The 18,503-nt window shown below is 35.6% G+C and overlaps 1 protein-coding gene across 3 annotated transcripts in view; it reads right to left on the bottom strand.

Annotated features, from left to right (window-relative positions):
- The window catches only part of LOC111051272 (serine/threonine-protein kinase 10), a 40,930-nt gene that overhangs the window by 21,567 nt on the left and 860 nt on the right, over positions 1-18,503 (bottom strand). For all 3 annotated transcript variants that reach the window (XM_039426795.1, XM_039426793.1, XM_039426794.1), the window contains exons 2-10: positions 17,869-17,956; positions 16,784-16,890; positions 15,557-15,979; positions 14,438-14,705; positions 8,577-8,818; positions 6,503-6,677; positions 4,276-4,529; positions 2,198-2,458; positions 286-461 (exon numbers count right to left, since the gene is read on the bottom strand). In XM_039426795.1, the coding sequence (XP_039282729.1) occupies positions 286-461; positions 2,198-2,458; positions 4,276-4,529; positions 6,503-6,677; positions 8,577-8,818; positions 14,438-14,705; positions 15,557-15,979; positions 16,784-16,890; positions 17,869-17,956 (1,994 nt within the window). The remainder of the gene's footprint in view (positions 1-285; positions 462-2,197; positions 2,459-4,275; positions 4,530-6,502; positions 6,678-8,576; positions 8,819-14,437; positions 14,706-15,556; positions 15,980-16,783; positions 16,891-17,868; positions 17,957-18,503) is intronic.

Below are 18,503 nucleotides of genomic sequence, written 5' to 3'. Positions count from 1 at the left end.
AATGAAAGTATTTTTTTCAGTTCAAGAAATATGCAAGATACAAAAATTTATCAGTCAGACAATAATCATTGATGCATTACAAAATTCATCAGACAGTTGAATAAGATTTTGATGAGAAAGTATTTTATTATGTTCTATGACAATTATAAACAAGATTTCAAATTTGATAATTCGTATTTTGAACAAATGTGAATAATTTCAATTGAAAATACTAACGAATTCAAATTTTGTATTGTTAAAAAATGTAATCTACATTTGCGATATTGAATGATTTGACAGAATTACCTGAAAATGTGATCGTCGTAGATCTGGCCATTCTCGTCATCACCATAAATCACCTTGCTAGTCGTCGTCGTAACAACAACTCCGTCTATTTCAAACTTACGAGTTCGTTTCCTCGTTTTCTTCTTCAAATTGCGTAATTCTAATTCTTCTTTTGATCGACTGTGGCGATTTGTATCCTGTAGAAAAAACACAAAATTAGACTGTGGCGATTTGTATCCTGTAGAAAAAACACAAAATTACCTGCAGGTCACAATAAATTAATAAGAAGAATGATAGCGAATAAATATCTCAGTTCACTTAGAATAGAACAAAACATTGACATTCAAAGATGAACATAACTATCCGAAACTGGTTTGCATCTCAGAGTAAGTTTTTGTTCTAAAACAAATACAGTAGTTTATTTATTTATTCTAAATTCCATAAAACACAAATCATATACAGATGAGAAAAGGACCCAACAGACCTAGCCCAAACTGTTCCCTTTCCGAATTTTGATAGAAGTATGTCCAAAAAGTAGGTTATGTTGTGTCACTTTATCAATTCGAATCAAATTTCGAGTTCAGAAATTAAACAAACCAAAATTTATAATTTAAAAATAGTAAATAATTAAATTATCGCACTCAACTATAACTTTAATCTTAAATACATTGAATTATTTGAAAATTTAGAAACCAAAAAACAAACAAAGTTCGGTGTCGTGTTGTGCGGCGATAAATCGTTAAAGCCGGCTCCAGACATGCGGCATTCGGCGAACACCGAGCAGCGACTCGCCGAATCGCGAGTGTAGTGTGGATGGATGTTTGTCTATTCGGCAAGCAGCGTTCAGTGTCGATCTTTTGCACACATCAAAGTGGACGAATGTTCGGCAAAAGGCGAATTTCCCTCATCCACATATTCGGCTTGGTGCTTGTATCATTTTGTTGTTTTTGGATTTGGATCTACATTGAGATTAAGTGAGATAAGCTAATTTGTAGATAAGGTTTCTATTTTATTACAGTCTGAACATGATCGTTAAGTTTTTAATATGAATCATTCATTATAAAGAAGCTCATTTAATAAATTCAAATCTTGATGAAAACTAGATAATAACCAATCCCGTCCAGGTTACTGAATTATAACCTGAATTCTTCATGTTTTAAATATTCCTACATTTATTTTTTATCAATTGAAGTTGAAATTCTAGGGCTTTTCATGTCCTATACAGTTGTTGTTGACCGGGGTACATAGGGTTAGTTTGGTTTATTTATAAAAGCATGATAAGCAAGAAGAGCATCATCAACATTGGCATCCTTGTTGACGGTAGATGACATTCAGTTGACGAATATTTGCTATTCCCAATTCGAGCAAGTGCTCGGCAAACCGCGCATGTGTGTAGATGTTTGCTCGTTAATCGGCAAATAGCAAGACGAATAGTTCGCCGAAAGCCGAACATTCGGTACTTGCCGAATGACGCATGTCTGGAGCCGGCTTAAATTGAATATTTTGTTTGAAACAACACTAAATACAGCTCTGAGTAGTTTCTGAATAAATTTATATGAATTATCAATGTCCTTTTTGAAACACTCTATTTTCTTCCAGATTTAACACTGACTATAATAATGTCCATTTGCAGACTATAATAATAATTGTGCAAGATATGAAATATTTACCAATTTACTGGAGCAGGCTTTCGAAACGCATGGGTTTCATTGTCAACAGTTGACAGTAGGATTCATGACTGTTGACAATGAGTCCCATGCGATTCAAAGCATGGTTCAGTCAGTGAGTAAATATTTCATATTTTTCACAATATTATTATAGTCTGCAAGTTGTCATTTCAGTGTTAAAACTTGATGAAACGTACAGCAGTTCGTAATGCATAAGGAAATTCAAGACACTCTACATAATAGAATGAGAGAGATGAGTGACTCACCCTATTGTATTCAGTCTTTTTTCTCATGACAACTTGCTGGGTTGCGGGTGTGGGCGGCTGCAGGTGTGGAGTGGGCCGATTCTCCTTGTTGCTGCCGCGACTGTCCTGACTGATGGTGGTCGACACACTCTCTGCGTCGGAGCGGTCGTATGCACGTGTGCTGGCCGCAGACGGCGGTGTGCGGTGGCCGCTGCGTGTCGAGCCGCCATCTTCACCGTCACCCCCACTCCCACTCACTGGACTGCTGCTGCCGCCTGATGTCTAAAAACAATCACACAGTACATACATAAATCATTTTGTTACAACGGCATCTGAGTTATTCACAAGCAATACATTCGTCAATATGAAGCTGCGTATAGACTTGAGCACCACGAACTCACGCATTCAACTTTTTATCAGCTGATTATTTATCTGAATTTGTACAGAAACTGTAAACTACAGATATAATCAGCTGATGAAAAGTGAAATGCGCGTGTTCGTTGAGCTGAAACCCGTACGCAGCTCAACACAATATTGATAAAGTCTTACATTTGCACATAGATCAATATTAATTGATATCAAAGTTCTAGTCTAAATCTCGAAGTCACTCATATGTTGTGTCTAGCTTGGCTGGCCACTAACGGTAGAACATGCATGCACATACTCAGTCGTCATACATTGTTGTGTCATCACAGCTGTGTTCACAGCGAAACGCTTAGAGCAAAATTGTTTGAGGATAGATTTTTATATCTACGATATTTTTTCTTTGCTGCTCTATTCGAGGTTAAATTAATTTGTTATACTACAGCTAAAAAACTGATTAATCATTATAAATTTTCATTTTCCAATTGTTTATTTATTGTTATTGGTTGTTCAAGTAAGAAGCCTCTCGCTGATGACGAACATGTATATGTGCATGATAAACATGCATGCCATTTTCTACATGCATGTATGTTTAGAGGTGCGTACAGATTTACGCGCCGCGAACATGAGCAATTCACTTTCAATCAGCTGATGCCAAGCTTTTTATATCTGTATCTTACCGTTTCTGTAACAACACAGATATAGTCAGCTGATTAAAAGTGAATTGCTCCTGTTCGCGGCGCGTATATCTGTACGCACCTTATCATGCACATATACATGTTCATCATCAGCGAGAGGCTTCTTACTTGAACAACCTTGAACAGCCATTTTCTACATGCATGTATATACTACCGTTAGTGGCCAGCATAAGAGTTACTCTCCAAAAAGATGAAATAGATTTAGCTTATTTACTACATATTACACTGATTCAGGATAGAGATTAATTTTGCATGGTGACCACAGCGAAATCCAACAACAATACCACACGATAATTCCCACACAATTCCTACTTCTCAATTGAACTGAATTGAATTTATTGTTAAAAATTACAGATTTACAAAAATCAATAAATGCACTCATTTCATGTTAATTATTTCTATGCTCAAGATATGTTACATAATAATTGTTAAAACTACACTGACATGGACTTGACGGTCCGTTTGTGAGTAAAGCTAGTTTACACACACATAGAATTTTTGCCGTCCTTATGAGTTCTACCAGATTAAACGGAACTTAAATCTAATATAATTTACAATAACGGAAAAAATTGTACGTGCAGGAATCTATGTGTGTGTAGGCTAACTGGCTTAAGAGTTCATACACAATAATTGTGTATTATTATTATAATTATTATTCAAATAAAGTATTTTAATACGGCTACTTGAATGTTCAATTATAGAAAATAACTGGTACCCTTGTGATATTTTAAAATTAAACACGACTAGTTTCGACAATCATGTCATTCTCAAGTGTCCTTTTTCAAATGAATCCATTTCATTAATTGTATTAAATACAAATTAAAATCATTAGTGAGTTAATGAAATGAATTCATTTGAAAAAGGACATTTGAGAATGACATAAATGCTGAAATTTAATTGAACAATAGTACAAGGTAGGCAACTAGTTATTTTCTATAATTGAACAATTATTCAAGTTTAATCTACTTAGATTGTTCATCTATGACAGGTTTCCTTGTGGAAAAAAATTACAATTGTATAATAATATTGAACGCTTACCTTTCGGTGCACATTGGTGGACTTGTTGACAATAATGTAGACCTCCTCGGGATCTGTTGTGTCTGTGGAGGTGAGGAGGGGTGGCGGCTGGCCGTTCAGCTTGCTGTGAGCGGTCGTCGGTTGCGGCTTCGACTTGACTGCGGCTGCGGTTGCGGCTGACTTGGCCGCAGGCGGCGGCGACTTGCTGCTTTCAACTACAATCGACGTAGTCGAACTGTTCGCGCCAACCACCATCAGCGAATCGGCTTCAATGCCTGCCAACATCGAATCAGTTCATCAGTCATTGTCATTCAAAATAAAATTATTTGAAAATGTCGATGAGTAAAAATTTATCTATTTTAGGACATAATAATTAGTTCATGATACACAGAGAATACACATGACTAGCAGGTAACCAGTGGTCCGCAAGGGTCTGAATTGAAAACTTGAAGTTTTAAATATGGCTTATAACATAGCCACCTCTAAAACAAGGCCCCGGCCTACGATATTGCAACGTCGCAGCGTAGGCCTATAATCTAATACATGATTGGTGAAAAATATCAGCTGGTATTTTAAAAAATCTTTTTCACCAATCATGTATTAGATTCTAGGCCTACACTGCGACGTTGCAATATCGTAGGCCGGGGCCCTGTATTAGAGGAGGCCATGCTTATAACCATCCTCGGTAAATTGAATATCTACAAAATTTCAAGTTAATCAGTCCAGTAGTTCAGACATTATGATGCATCATTCGTGAATTTCCTATCCCGTACATGTACAAGCCAATTCTTTCCTTTATTATATTATAGACTAAAAAAAGACAAACAAGCTTAGCCCAGTTCATTTTCCGAATTTGAAACGAAAGTCAATCATTTTTACAAGCAAGATAAGATTTTGTAATTTCATCCCCTCTAAGTTATTTATTAATTCGAATTCAGAGGTTTATTTAAATTTGTAATAAAGAATAGATTGACTTTCAACTTTATTTATATTTAGCTATTCATAAATTTATCGTTATGAGCCACAAGCCACTGACGCTCACATATTAGCAACCACTGGTAAAATTGGAAAGATGAGCTTGGGAAAAATGGTCAACAACTGCACAATCTTAAAGAGAATCAAATTTGCAAGTAATCTCATCAGTGTTCTTTTCAAAGCGAGTAAATCACGTGCTAATTTGTTCTTCACGTCAGCCGCGAGAAAGCTCAAGTTATAATAAAATACAATAACTTGGTACAATATTAAAAAGTAATAGTAATAGTACAATATCACATGTACAATTTTACTCAAGAACAGATTTGTTGACCCACGATTTACTGGGGAAACATCCATTGCACAAATAGACTGATCAATTAACAATTTTTTGAAATGATTTGGACTGATTTAAATAATGAAAAGAGCTCAAGTTGTTAATATTTAAAAATATCACTTAAGACCAGATCTGTTGACCCATGATTTATCTGGACGTAAACATTATTTACTCATTTATTCAATATTTTAAAATATTACTCAAGACCAGATCTGTTGACCAATGATTTATCTGGACGTAAACATTATTTACTCATTTATTCAATATTTTAAAATATTACTCAAGACCAGATCTGATGACCCATGATTTATCTGGACGTAAACATTATTTACTCATTTATTCAATATTTTAAAATATTACTCAAGACCAGATCTGTTGGCCCATGATTTATCTGGACGTAAAAATTTATTTACTCATTTATTCAATATTTTAAAATATTACTCAAGACCAGATCTGTTGACCAATGATTTATCTAGACGTAAACATTATTTACTCATTTATTCGATATTTTAAAATATTACTCAAGACCAGATCTGTTGCCCAATGATTTATCTGGACGTAAACATTCATTTACTCATTTATTCAATATTTTAAAATATACTCAAGACCAGATCTGTTGGCCCATGATTTTTCTGGACGTAAACATTATTTACTCATTTATTCGATATTTTAAAATATTACTCAAGACCAGATCTGTTGCCCCATGATTTATCTGGACGTAAACATTTATTTACTCATTTATTCAATATTTTAAAATATTACTCAAGACCAGATCTGTTGGCCCATGATTTTTCTGGACCTAAACATTTATTTACTCATTTATTCAATCATTCAGAGTCACAAATCTCCTAGAAAACTATCATAGGCTACAAACCAAACATTGACTATTTTTGATCAATGGCAGATAAACATGAAACATTTTGTGATGGCGAATCTTACCGTCAAGAGAGTTCCAATTGCTGTCGGAGTCGATTCGCGAGTCCTTGACTTGCTCGGACTCTTCGCCGACCGTGACCACCGAGACGTGAGTCATGTCGTGGAGCGACTCGTCGTAATCACTCGTCGCACTCTGGTTGACAACCACCACTTCATCCTCTTCTATTGAACCCTTCACCTGAGAATCAAACGTCATTGGATTAGAAATTATCAGTTGATCAAATGAATTTAAGTGTGTGTGCAAGCATATGTGCAAGTGTACGCTTGGTTTTTTTGCATGACTAAGCTTGCAGATGACAAACAAAATCTGGAAAGAATAATAGGAACACTCACACTAAAATGCTTGCACTTGCTGGTGCGTTCAGTGTGAGCAGCTACATGCAAGTCAAAACGTGTTTCAATGGCACTTGAAATATTTTGTTTTTCGGCTCAGGCATGATTCGACTTGCTCTTGTACTATACGCACACAATGTGATCACACCCTCAAGTAGCATTGTTTTTTTTTAAATATAATTTGATAATCGTCTGTAGTAATTTTAATTTTATGATAGTATGTTATGTAGAATATAATTATGTATAGTAGTGCAGTATGAAACAGTATAAGTAATAAGTAGTATTGCAGTGGGAAGCAGTATTGATTTCAATATAATTTGTTCATTCTCTGTAGTGATCAAATTTAGATTGGACTGTTGTTGTATATAATTTTCTTGAATAAATGAGATTTAATTCTTATTTTGAGAATCAAATATGTATTGTAAATGTATAGGCTAAAAGTAGTATAACACTTTTTATCTTAAGGTTTTGTTCTTTAGTTTGATTTTTAATGAAAAAGTGGTCATGAAGTATCGAGCAAATTACCAATACATAACAGCAACTGTTTTTACAAGAAACGAGGGCAAAATCAAACTGTAATAATTGTAAATCATATCAACTATCTGGATAGAATTTAATCTAAATTTGTATTTTCCAAATTTGAGCTCGATTGATTCGACATATGAAATAATGACTGTAATTTCAATTGACATGAAGAACGCCATCCTATCAGTATAATTAAATTGTTCAGGTCTTCAAATGCTCATCGTGGAGAAAATTATGATTTTCATTACTACTGATAGAGTAAACATGTTATTCTTTGATTGACTGATCTACTTTTCCAACCCATTCTTCTCCTACACAAAGATCCAATCAAGTATTTCTTCTACCTCATTTTTGAATAGATTCAATCTATCAATAATCTCAAATATATTCTCTGCCTTGCATTGATTAACAAACTACCAATAACATTCATACTGCAAAGCATCCAAATCAACTTTTTCAGTTTCAAATTCAAACTACTTGAATAAAATGATTTAAATTGAAAACATGATTGGGGATTAATTCCAGAAGTAATAAAGTAGAAACCAAAATAATTGCAGTTCCAACAAAAGGGAAAACTTCCGTTGAAATAAATGCATTTTGGTCATGTTAAAATGCTTAGTAAATGCAACAAACATTCTAAAAACTAAAATTCCAGTTGTCATACAATACATTGTAATGCAAAAAATATATCATTGAAAATGAGACAATTTGAAGAAAAGTAGTTATGTAAAACAACGAATCAATTGTATTGAATTGCAAAATATTATAATTTGAGAATGATTGAAATACAGAAAAATGTTCACAATATTGGAGAAATTTATCAGTTATTTACAATATAAAATTTCTTTGTTCACATATTTTTGAATCACGGATGCAACATTAAGAAATCGCGGATGATTAGATCACATAATACATATTTATACATTCGTTTTCTACGATCCAGTAATTTGAATCACTCTCCACAAGAGGATTATTACATTCAAACCAGTCTAGGTCAGGGTCAGTGGATAATTTCATTTCAATCATTTGAGGATTATTTTATTACAGTCTTCGTTGGAAAAGTTTTCAATCTGTTTGAAATTCTTTTATCAGACTTCATCAGAGGAGCATTAGAGGAGACTTCATTAGTGAACAGTCAATCTTGATTAGCATATCGTGGACAATTGCAGATGGAACAGCAGGTGAATAGGAGATGTTCTAGAGTGGCAAGTGCAATTACCCGTGTCTTGTTGTTTTCGTTGGCGACGATGATGACCTGGCTCTTGAGGGGCGTGGAGGCGTCGAGGGGCGGCGTGGGGGTGGCGCCTGCCCCCGGGGGCGGATGGTGTTGCAACACCGGCGGATGCGTTGTGGTCACCACGGTAACATTGGATTCGAGGATGTCTCGACTGGTCGGTGGCTCATCGCTCAGGATGCGCACTGTCGTTCCTGATGTGTTGTTCGCCGCCTCATCTTGAGAGCCTGAAAATCATACAATTTAATACATATATGTTATAACATTAACATCACACACATTAGCTACATGTCAACATCTACTACAAATATAGAAAAGTACATCATCAAAACCTCACATACAGAGCACCAACCCGGTAACGGCAACGTTCAGCTGATTGCGACCGAGTATCATCAGCTGATTGCGTGCCTGCAAGATTCAACTCACATCGTAAAATAAAATATGTGATTGTCTCTTTTCTGTTTAGGGCTACTTGTAATATAAGAGATTACTTGAAAATGGCATGAATGTTGAAACATGTTGTGATAAAATATTCAAAAAAGGGTACTGAGATTTTTATTTATACTTACACAAGGTAGAAGAAAGGTTAGGGAGGTTAGGTTGTTGCTTTTAAATGGAAATTCTACCTGCGCAAGCGTATTATGGTGCTGTGTAAGGTCAAGATGGCCTAAACACTCCCGTGTTTCGGATGGACACGTCCGAATGGACGGACCAGGGATAGTCTGTCCCTGGGCCCCGTCAAGCCCCGGTCACACTTATCTTGCAGCTTTTCGATCCCACTCCAATATGATCAGTGATGACAACGGCCTGGAATGCCTGCATGTCACACTTGTACATGTGATATGTTCCACCACCACCCCTCCACTCAACAGATCGGAGTGTAGGATCGGAACGGTGAATGATAAGTGTGGCCTAAACGCAGTTGTAAGGACATGTCAAAGGCCCTGAAATTGATCAGGTGTTACATGAAAATTCCAGACACCAGACCTTAGCCAGCAAACTCACATAATATTACTATTAGTATGTTTCAGTTATGTTGGTTCGATGATAGAATAAAAGTACAACTATTGTGTTTTCATCAAGGTATCCGAATTTCATCCAATGAAATCTCTCTGGATTTCTTGTGAAATCTATATAATAAGAAAATCTCACTTGATTTCATGTGAAATCTTTGCTCCTGACTAAATAAACAAAGCTATTTGAATCATTATTTCAAGGAATGTTTTTTATAATCATTTCAAAACTTCTGGGAGGTATCAAATCCCTGGAAAAGTGTGTTTGATCATAGATAAAACATAGCAGAAGAAGTTATTTCATGGTATAGGTCGTCTATGAGTCAAATTTCACTATCAATTCAAGCCGAAAGTCCTAGTAGTAGTTTTTAGTGAAGGTAACGCTAGTGGTCTCTCATACTGTACCGTTCTTACAATCTCATCTGGCAAAACAGTAGTAATAGACAGTAGTCGAGAGTAATCGGCTTGAGTTAAAAAAAAATCGGATTGAAATTTGAAACATAAACCACCTGGAACATATACCAGAGGTTCCCAAACTGTGCGCCGCGGCGCCCGGGGCCGCCGCGAGCTAGTGCCAGATACGCCGCCGTTGTCTATCCAAGAGTTACACACTCTTTGAAGAAGAAGAAAACATTTTGACTCAGTATTTATGTAGAGTACAGGGTTATTTTGAAGACCTGCCAAAGGATGAAATAAAAGCGTAGCAGTGGGTAAACGACCCTTTTCAAACTGAAACGCCTCAACACTTCAGTAATGAAGAAGCAGAGATCAGCTGATTGACATTTCAACGGACTTGTCATTGAAATAAAAATTTCAGTCCCAATCTCTGTTTGACAGGCAATGAAAATGAATTTCCAGTGTTCAGCAAGAAGGCTTTGCTTGCCGTTATTCCATTTGCAAGTTTGAGAATGTGTTTTTTCCGCTGTTGCAGTCATAAAATCCAAATATAGAGCAAGACTTAAAATTGAAAAGGAAATTCGGTTTGCTATAATCAAAATTGACTCTCAGGAACAATGAACTTATGAAAGCCAAAAAGTGCATCCCTCCCAATAAATCAGACTCATGACTGCTCGTGGCTCATGACTGCTGCCATGGACTTTGCTAATTCAAGTGTAAAATTTTTCAAGTAAGCACTTCATTTATATTCACATCATAAAAAGGGAGTAATGTTTCTCTTATGGTTGTTTCAAGTTGATGTTTTTTTGCATACTTGATCAACATACAACTTGTAACTTTAATGTTGTTTATCAAATCCTGAGGCATGTGTTGTTAAAAAAATAGTAACAATCGTATTTACAATGTAATGTAAAGTATAACGCAGACAATGATTTTTAATCTGAGAAATGTGACGAATGAAATTGAAACCGTTAAACTCCTTGGTATAATGTTGGATACCAAGCTAACTTGAACAAGTCACATTGATAGGGTGTGTGAACGACTCAGCAGGGTGGTGTTTCTGTTAAGACGACTGAAAAATCTTGTTCCTTATCAGTATTTGAAAATTGCATACTTTGGGTTTTTCCAGAGTGTAATTATGTACGGGCTTATTCTCTGGGGTGGGGCAGCTAATGTTGGAAAAATTTTATTACTCCAGAAAAAAGTACTGAGAATTATGACTGGTTCAGACTATTATGCGCATTGTCGTCCTCTTTTTAAATCACAACATAATTAATATGACAGTGGTCAGTTTGTATGTTATGCTGCTTCTGATAAAAGTAAAAAATGAGTTGCATACTTTCAAGTGTAGATCAGAAATGCATAGGCACGGCACTAGACAAGGTAATTATTTGAATGTTCCCTATGTAAGATTGAGAAAGTTGCAGTGTCAATCTGACGTTCTATCAATGAGAGCTTTCAATAGATTACCGTTGTGTTCCAGGAATCTGAGTATATCTGTTTTCAAAACAAATGTGAAAAGGATGCTTTTAGAGAACCCACTGTACAGTGTTGGAGAGTTCTTTGATCTCCCTTGTGATATTGTGAATAGTAGTTTCTTCCAAGCTGATAGATTTATATAATCACTAGAATTATTATGTTATATTGATTAATGTTTAAAAGTGTGTTGTGAACTGTATTCTTTATATTGAGATGTATATATGTGACATGGCCCACTGTACTATTCTAAGTATTTATCGGCTAATAAATATACTTCTATTTCTATATTAAGAAATAAATTTTAAGAAAATAAACTGAAAATTTAATTATAATAAATAATGCAATGCAAAACTTATAAATTATACTAGGTGCGCCGCCAAGCCATGTCTGTACTCAAAGGGAGCCGTGGATCAAAAAAGTTTGGGATCCTCTGACCTATACCATAAGATAACTTCTTGTGCTATGTTTTATCTATGATTGTAAACACTTTTCCAGGGATTTGATACCTGTTATACTTCTCATGCTCATTTCTCCCATAAGTTTTGAAATGATTATAAAAACATTCCTTGAAATTGTGATTCATAATAGCTGTTGCGTTTCGAACTGCATTCAAATAGTCCACCTTCTGCAGTTCTACCAAATGCTGCATTTTTTTCCTTTCTCCCTCGACCTCGGCTTTCCTCGGGCACCTTCGGCAACACTCGTCGTCTCAACACATTTTCAAGTCTCAATTTCTAATTATTGAGTTTGAAGTTGATTAAAATTATCAGTTCCTGCAGTAATTATCAATTATTCTTCGCCTTACATTGGGTTTAGGTGGTTAACTTCTCACCCATTTGTTTATTACGTTTTTCGCGGCCCCCTTTCTTCGCTTTTCTAGCCCTGTGATTGGTGTATTGCCTAAAACCACACATACGGGATGACGCTGGTCTAGGTTTGACTTGGCTTGGCGTCCATTGCTTTCTTTGGACTTCTACAGTACAGATTGCTTTCAACGTACCAGTACTTTTTAACAACAATTTTGTTTTCTACATTGTCTTACCTTGACAATTCCATCTTTTTCAAAGTGATCACTATTTACTTTGTTTCTCTTCGCCCAGTGCATTTCCTTTTTATTTGCCCAGTGCAACGACGTACCGTATCATTTTCAATGATAAATTTATGCCCAGTGCATTTTACCATCTTGCGACTTTAACAATTTCCGTATTGTGTAAAGGCAAGTACTTTGTGTTTCGATATCCAATGCTTATTGTGAGAACACATTTTTCTTTTAAAGTTGGCTATCAACTACCTACTTTTCAAATCTCAAATTCAATAGCCAAAACTTGGTCTATCCAGTGTTCCATATTTGAACATTTACCAGTGTGAACGTGCTACAGTTATTTCTCTACGAGAACATTCATAGCTACCGTATTTATTAGCCTTCTCATTATCCATATCTTTGAACTTTCAAGGCTACTTGAACTTTTGCATTACAATAACCAACCAACTATTTGAGGTTATCTATTTTTATTGTACCTGTTGTGGACATTTTCGAGTGTGATTTTTCAATTACATCTGTCTCCATTTTTTGGACTCTTTTGTGAACGTTTACATAGTTTATTTTTCAACTTGTTTCAATCTGAGACACCACTACATTCATGTCTCAATTATTTTGAAGATATCTGAACAAAATCCTGACTTTGACTTTTGTTACATTGAACTTATTTATCAACAATCGATATTTGAACTCACTACTATTCAACTTTATTCAAATTGAAGTTGAAACTGCGTCCTATCACATTGTGCTTCGCACAGCCATTCTGCTGTATCTAACCTGACTGGAAGATCAACCCCTTGGTTCCCACGATGACAACCAATTGCCCACCTGATGTGACCTCTCAATGCCTATCTGAATTGATCTCTCATGGACCACCTAACCTTACCACTGGTTGCTGCCACCTCTCTGGAGTCGTACTATCTTATTACTGGCTCAGTAATACCTACCATCTTGAGTTTGTGGATCACGTCTTGATATAGGTAATTCGTTGTCTCAAATTACATTTTTTATTTGTAGTTTTCTCAAATACATTACAACTGATTTAGCTTACTAGTAATTATTACTTTCAGTTTGTCTGAAGTACATTTTTCAATTAGCAAATTCATGCTAATTTTGACCCCCGATTGTGATCTACATTAACTAACTGAAGAATTTATTTCAGTTAGCATAATTTACTTATTTCAAGTCATTTTATTTTTGTATATACTCACATCAATTTACTTATCTAGTTATGATCTTTTAAATCTGACATAGATTATTCCTGTCAGCACATTCATTCAAATTTATTCATTTTTTCTCAATAATACTAACTACCCACATTATTATACATCTCATTTAATATATTTTTGCTCAATTACGTACATTATTGCGCATCCCATTTTTATACTTAACCTAACCTTGCTAGTACTAAGCATTGTAGCCTATGCTATGCTTATTATTCTTTAATAAGACTTATTACTCATATCATTCAAACATCAGGCCTGGCGCTTGTATTTTTTATGAACTTATTTCCACTTTTGTCAATTTATAAATCACATTTAAATATCATAGCAATTTTATTTCAGGGTCCCACTGCTTCCAATAGTGGGTGGTCCTCCTATTTTTCCTCGTCGCTACTTCGAGGGGGATTTTTATGGTAGTGTTTCCAACCTTGAATTTTTATTTCTCAGTCTCGCTCTTAGATTTGCCTTGGAACACTACAATAGCTTTGTTTATCTAGCCAGGAGAAAAGATGTCACATGAAATCAAGTGAGATTTTTCATTATAGAAGATTTCACAAGAAATCAAGAGAGACTTCATTGAATGAAATTCGGATACCTTAGTGTATTAGTAGAAAGATAATAGTTTTATACCATGGGGTATCTTCTTATGCTATCTTTTCTCTGTGGTATAATGTATTTAATAAGAGAGCAACTGACCAGACAGAATGACGATTTCTGGCAGCACGGGAGGCGGCACAAAGGCAGGCTGTGTGGCGGCTTTGGCGGGGGCGGCGAGCGCCGAGATGACCTCGTCACTGAGCGGGGGCGGCGCGGGGCGGCGGCGGTTGCGGTTGGAGGCCGACGAACTACGCGCGCGCAGCTGGGGGCCGCTACCACCACCCTCACCCCCATGCACCCCGCCACCGTTCATCATCGACATCGGCCGAGTCTGCTTGCCGCGGCTTTCTCTCTCTCGCTTCTTCACCTGAAATACAAACACAAAAAGCAAATCAACAGATGAATAATAAAAGAGGGGATAACGTATGCATAATAGAAGAAGAATAACAGATGGATAATGAAAAACCAGATGAATAATAATAAAAGGAGAACGGAGAATAACAGAGAATGAACAATTTCAGATCAATCAAGCAAGAAAATGTAGCTGATCTAAGTAATATCAATGTGAAAAAGACTCAAATTTATTTATTTAATGAAATAAATATGTCAATTCCACAAATTATTTTAAAATGTATATTTTCAAAAATAAAAAATCTGTGGGGTAGTTTGAATCAAGCGTTAATCATCGTGAATATCTAACAGATTATTTCATTGCAGCAGAGTTATTGCAGATACATAAGTTGCCTGTGATTTGATAAGATCATCAAACGTCCAGGCCACCGGCAGGATTCGAACCCACGAACCAGGCGGTGCTAGCAATGTTTCAAACATATGATTTAAAAAAAAACGAATACTACTAAAATCCCATTTTGATCAAATAGTACCTAACCTAACCGGTCAATACACTTGTCCAGGATATTTTAGGTTTAAATTCTAATTTCTTACAGTATGTCATTAAGTTGCAAAGGAAAGTACAACTTGTAATGTGCCTATTGCTTTTGACAAAACATACTTTCAAAAAAGTTTTCAAATGAGAGAAATTCTAATACTACATTATAAAAAAGTATAGTAAATTCGTATGGCTTTTTGTACGTGGAGAGTATTTAACGTGCCCGTCCGATAACACAGGTGTGACTGGTTAATAACCGTTTGGTTTACTAAGTACAGTAATTACATACGACAATAATATAAATTGTATAATCAATAAATGATTCTGACCTCGGCGTGATTGGTTATAAGAGGCTGCGGCGGTACCGGAGCAGGCACCACAGGGGGAGGGGGAGGGCTAGGCACAGACACACTGTTCTCCTTCTCCTCCTCCTCCTCTCCTTCATCCTCGTCGAAACTCGACTGGCGCGACGACGCCGGTAAGCTTGGAGGCGGCGACGGAGTGGCTGAGGCGGCAACGGGGGGCGGTGGCGACGGAGTGGTGGGGGCGGCAACTGGAGGCGGCGGCGAGGGTGTCTTGGGGGCGGCAACTGGAGGTTCGTCGTCCGGTTCCGGTGCTTCCGGCACTGGTTTCGGAATGGCGGGGGTGGAGGCCGGTGTTGTGGGGGCAGCAGCTTGCGGGGGCGGTGGTGGAGCGGGTCCCTTGTCGTGTGACAGCCGCCTCTCCAGGTTGTCCGACTGCTTCTTTGCCACCTTTTCAAATTAACACACTTTTATTATACTCAACAACACAACTATCATTAATATACGAGTAACTCTAAAGCAGTCCCTAGACGGTCAATATTATTGTGCAATACCTACTTAACCCTCCGGCAGTCGCGCTGTTGTAAAAAGTGCAACAGTGTCAGGAAGATGGGAAAAGTAATTATACAATTAATTAATTATTATTGAAAACTTGCAAATTATTGAGAAAAGGCTAGAAGTTGAGTAAAAACGTAGCAACTATAATAACTCGTTTCAATTGTCAAATAGTAGGTTAACTGAAAATTTCATGTTTTCAAAACATTTGCGTTACTGGCTAAAGTTGCAACTTTGTACAGGGATCATTAATCTTGGAATGGAATAATAAAGATATGTCCAAAAAATAACTGTTGAAAATATAAAACAATTTTTTGGGAAACAGTTTTGGATTGGTCCTGCTGATTTTCTTGGAAATAAATTTGAAACAGTTATTAGGCATTTATCATGAATACCGGAGTATGTTACTTATTTATATATGCGTTTGCATTTCACATAATTACATTTACATATTTACCATGAATATGTAAATTATGGAGTGAATATTTTGCCCTTTGTATTCAAATTCAATCCGTTCAGTTTTTGGATTGAAATTGGAACTCATTGTTGAGCAACCCCTACAGTTTCACTTTCTAAGCTTCAATTAAAACCGTCAATACTTTTTTATTGGTAACTGTGCAATAACATAGAGATAAGGTATTGAACAAATTTATAACTACTTGAGTGAGAACAAATATATTGTCAAATGATGTGACTTACTGGTTTTTTGTCGACCTCTTCTTCAGCACTTTCCGATATTCTCTGCTTCTTGCATTCCATTGACTCTTCTTCGGCTCCTCTTTTGACACCTTCCACTTCGTCAGAAACTGAAAACAAAGAGAAGCATGAATTAAAGAATATAAACAATAAAATTGCTATAATAATGAATCAAATCAAATTTAATTCTAACAAAATTGAAACAAATCAAATTAATGCCAAAATAGACAACCGGAGTGGATACAATTATTGGAGACTACCTACAAATGAACACAGTGCAGAGGACGGTAGATGCCTAAGAAGTCTTATACAAGATAATGCTAACAGCGATTTCAGTCCATAAAGTGAAATGATAACTATTAGAACTGCAATTTAGACAAAATATGGTGTTTATTATTACAGTAAACTATATAAAGAATTATTGATTACTAAAAACTATTCAATATATTCATAATTTCAACTGCTATTTATAACTTACATGGAAACAAAAGGTTTTACACATTTTGTCTCCTCGATGCAGTTGAATAGCATAATTATAAGTTATTTTAATAGAAGAATAGTGAGAAAATGTAGTATAAAAACACAAATCATATTTATATGATTTGTAATTGCATTAACAAATAAATAAATAAAACTGTATATTTTGGACCTATTTAAAAACACAATACACTGATTGATAAGGATTTTCAATTGTAAGTTTTTTCCTTCACTGAACGAGAATATTATTCAAAATTACTATCAACAGTAGATTATGTGGATTACAAACTACAACACATTTTCAAAACTCATTTCATCTCTGTCTTGTATAGTTGAGCTATCTTTTAATACAAGCAGAGTAAAAAATACAAGTGTTTTTTAAGTAGAGTAAGCAGATAAAATTATTTTATTACATAGAATTAGGTACTAGTATTAGTACTAGTAGTACTCTTTTTATTTTCTTCAAGACACGACTAGTTGTGAGTATTTATCCCATTATCAAGAGCTATTCTATGTAATTGATTTTACAAGTGGGCCTTTTGGAATAAATTGTAGGTAATATTTTTATATAATTCTCTTTCTTTCGAAAATATTAAATTTGTTCAACTCACATTTGAGGTCAGTGTCACTTTTGAGTGAAGTGGAATCATCTTCTCCATTGTCGAGATCCAGGGGCGGCAGCTGGGACGTGCGGTGTTCCTGCACACAAAACAACAAGCAAACACGTTTTAAAATGTTACATTCAATCACGTTATTATTTACTACAAAGGATAGATGAATAACGAGAGATAAATTTGTTGATTGGAGGTTCCTTAGTACAATCAATAACAATTACAAATTTGGGTTGCATTGTAATGCAAGCAATGGATTTGAATTCGAGCTTTCTAACTGACGAGCTTATGAACTCGCATGTAACCTCAGATTTAAATTTGAATCCATTGAATTATCATCTAACAGGAAAATAAGTTTTGGAAAATATGTTTTACATTAAACTGAATCATTCGCAGGTCCTAATGGCAACAAAATACTAACGAGAGCATAATGATGATGTGTTATTTCATGTCTTGGTCTATACTTATAATACCTGTTTGCAATAAATGGATTTTCAATTGATTTGATCTACCGAGTATTGCTGCTTCTTTTTATTCAAGCATGTTTTTTTAAGGTCCTAACAACACATCAGAAGTATACAAGAGCCTTCAATGGTTAAACTTGGATTAGAGCCTAATTGTTTCCCATGGGAGAG

Source organism: Nilaparvata lugens, chromosome 4, assembly GCF_014356525.2.
Source record: "Nilaparvata lugens isolate BPH chromosome 4, ASM1435652v1, whole genome shotgun sequence".
Taxonomy (NCBI): domain Eukaryota; kingdom Metazoa; phylum Arthropoda; class Insecta; order Hemiptera; family Delphacidae; genus Nilaparvata; species Nilaparvata lugens.
This window is presented reverse-complemented; position numbering and strand designations above follow the sequence as displayed.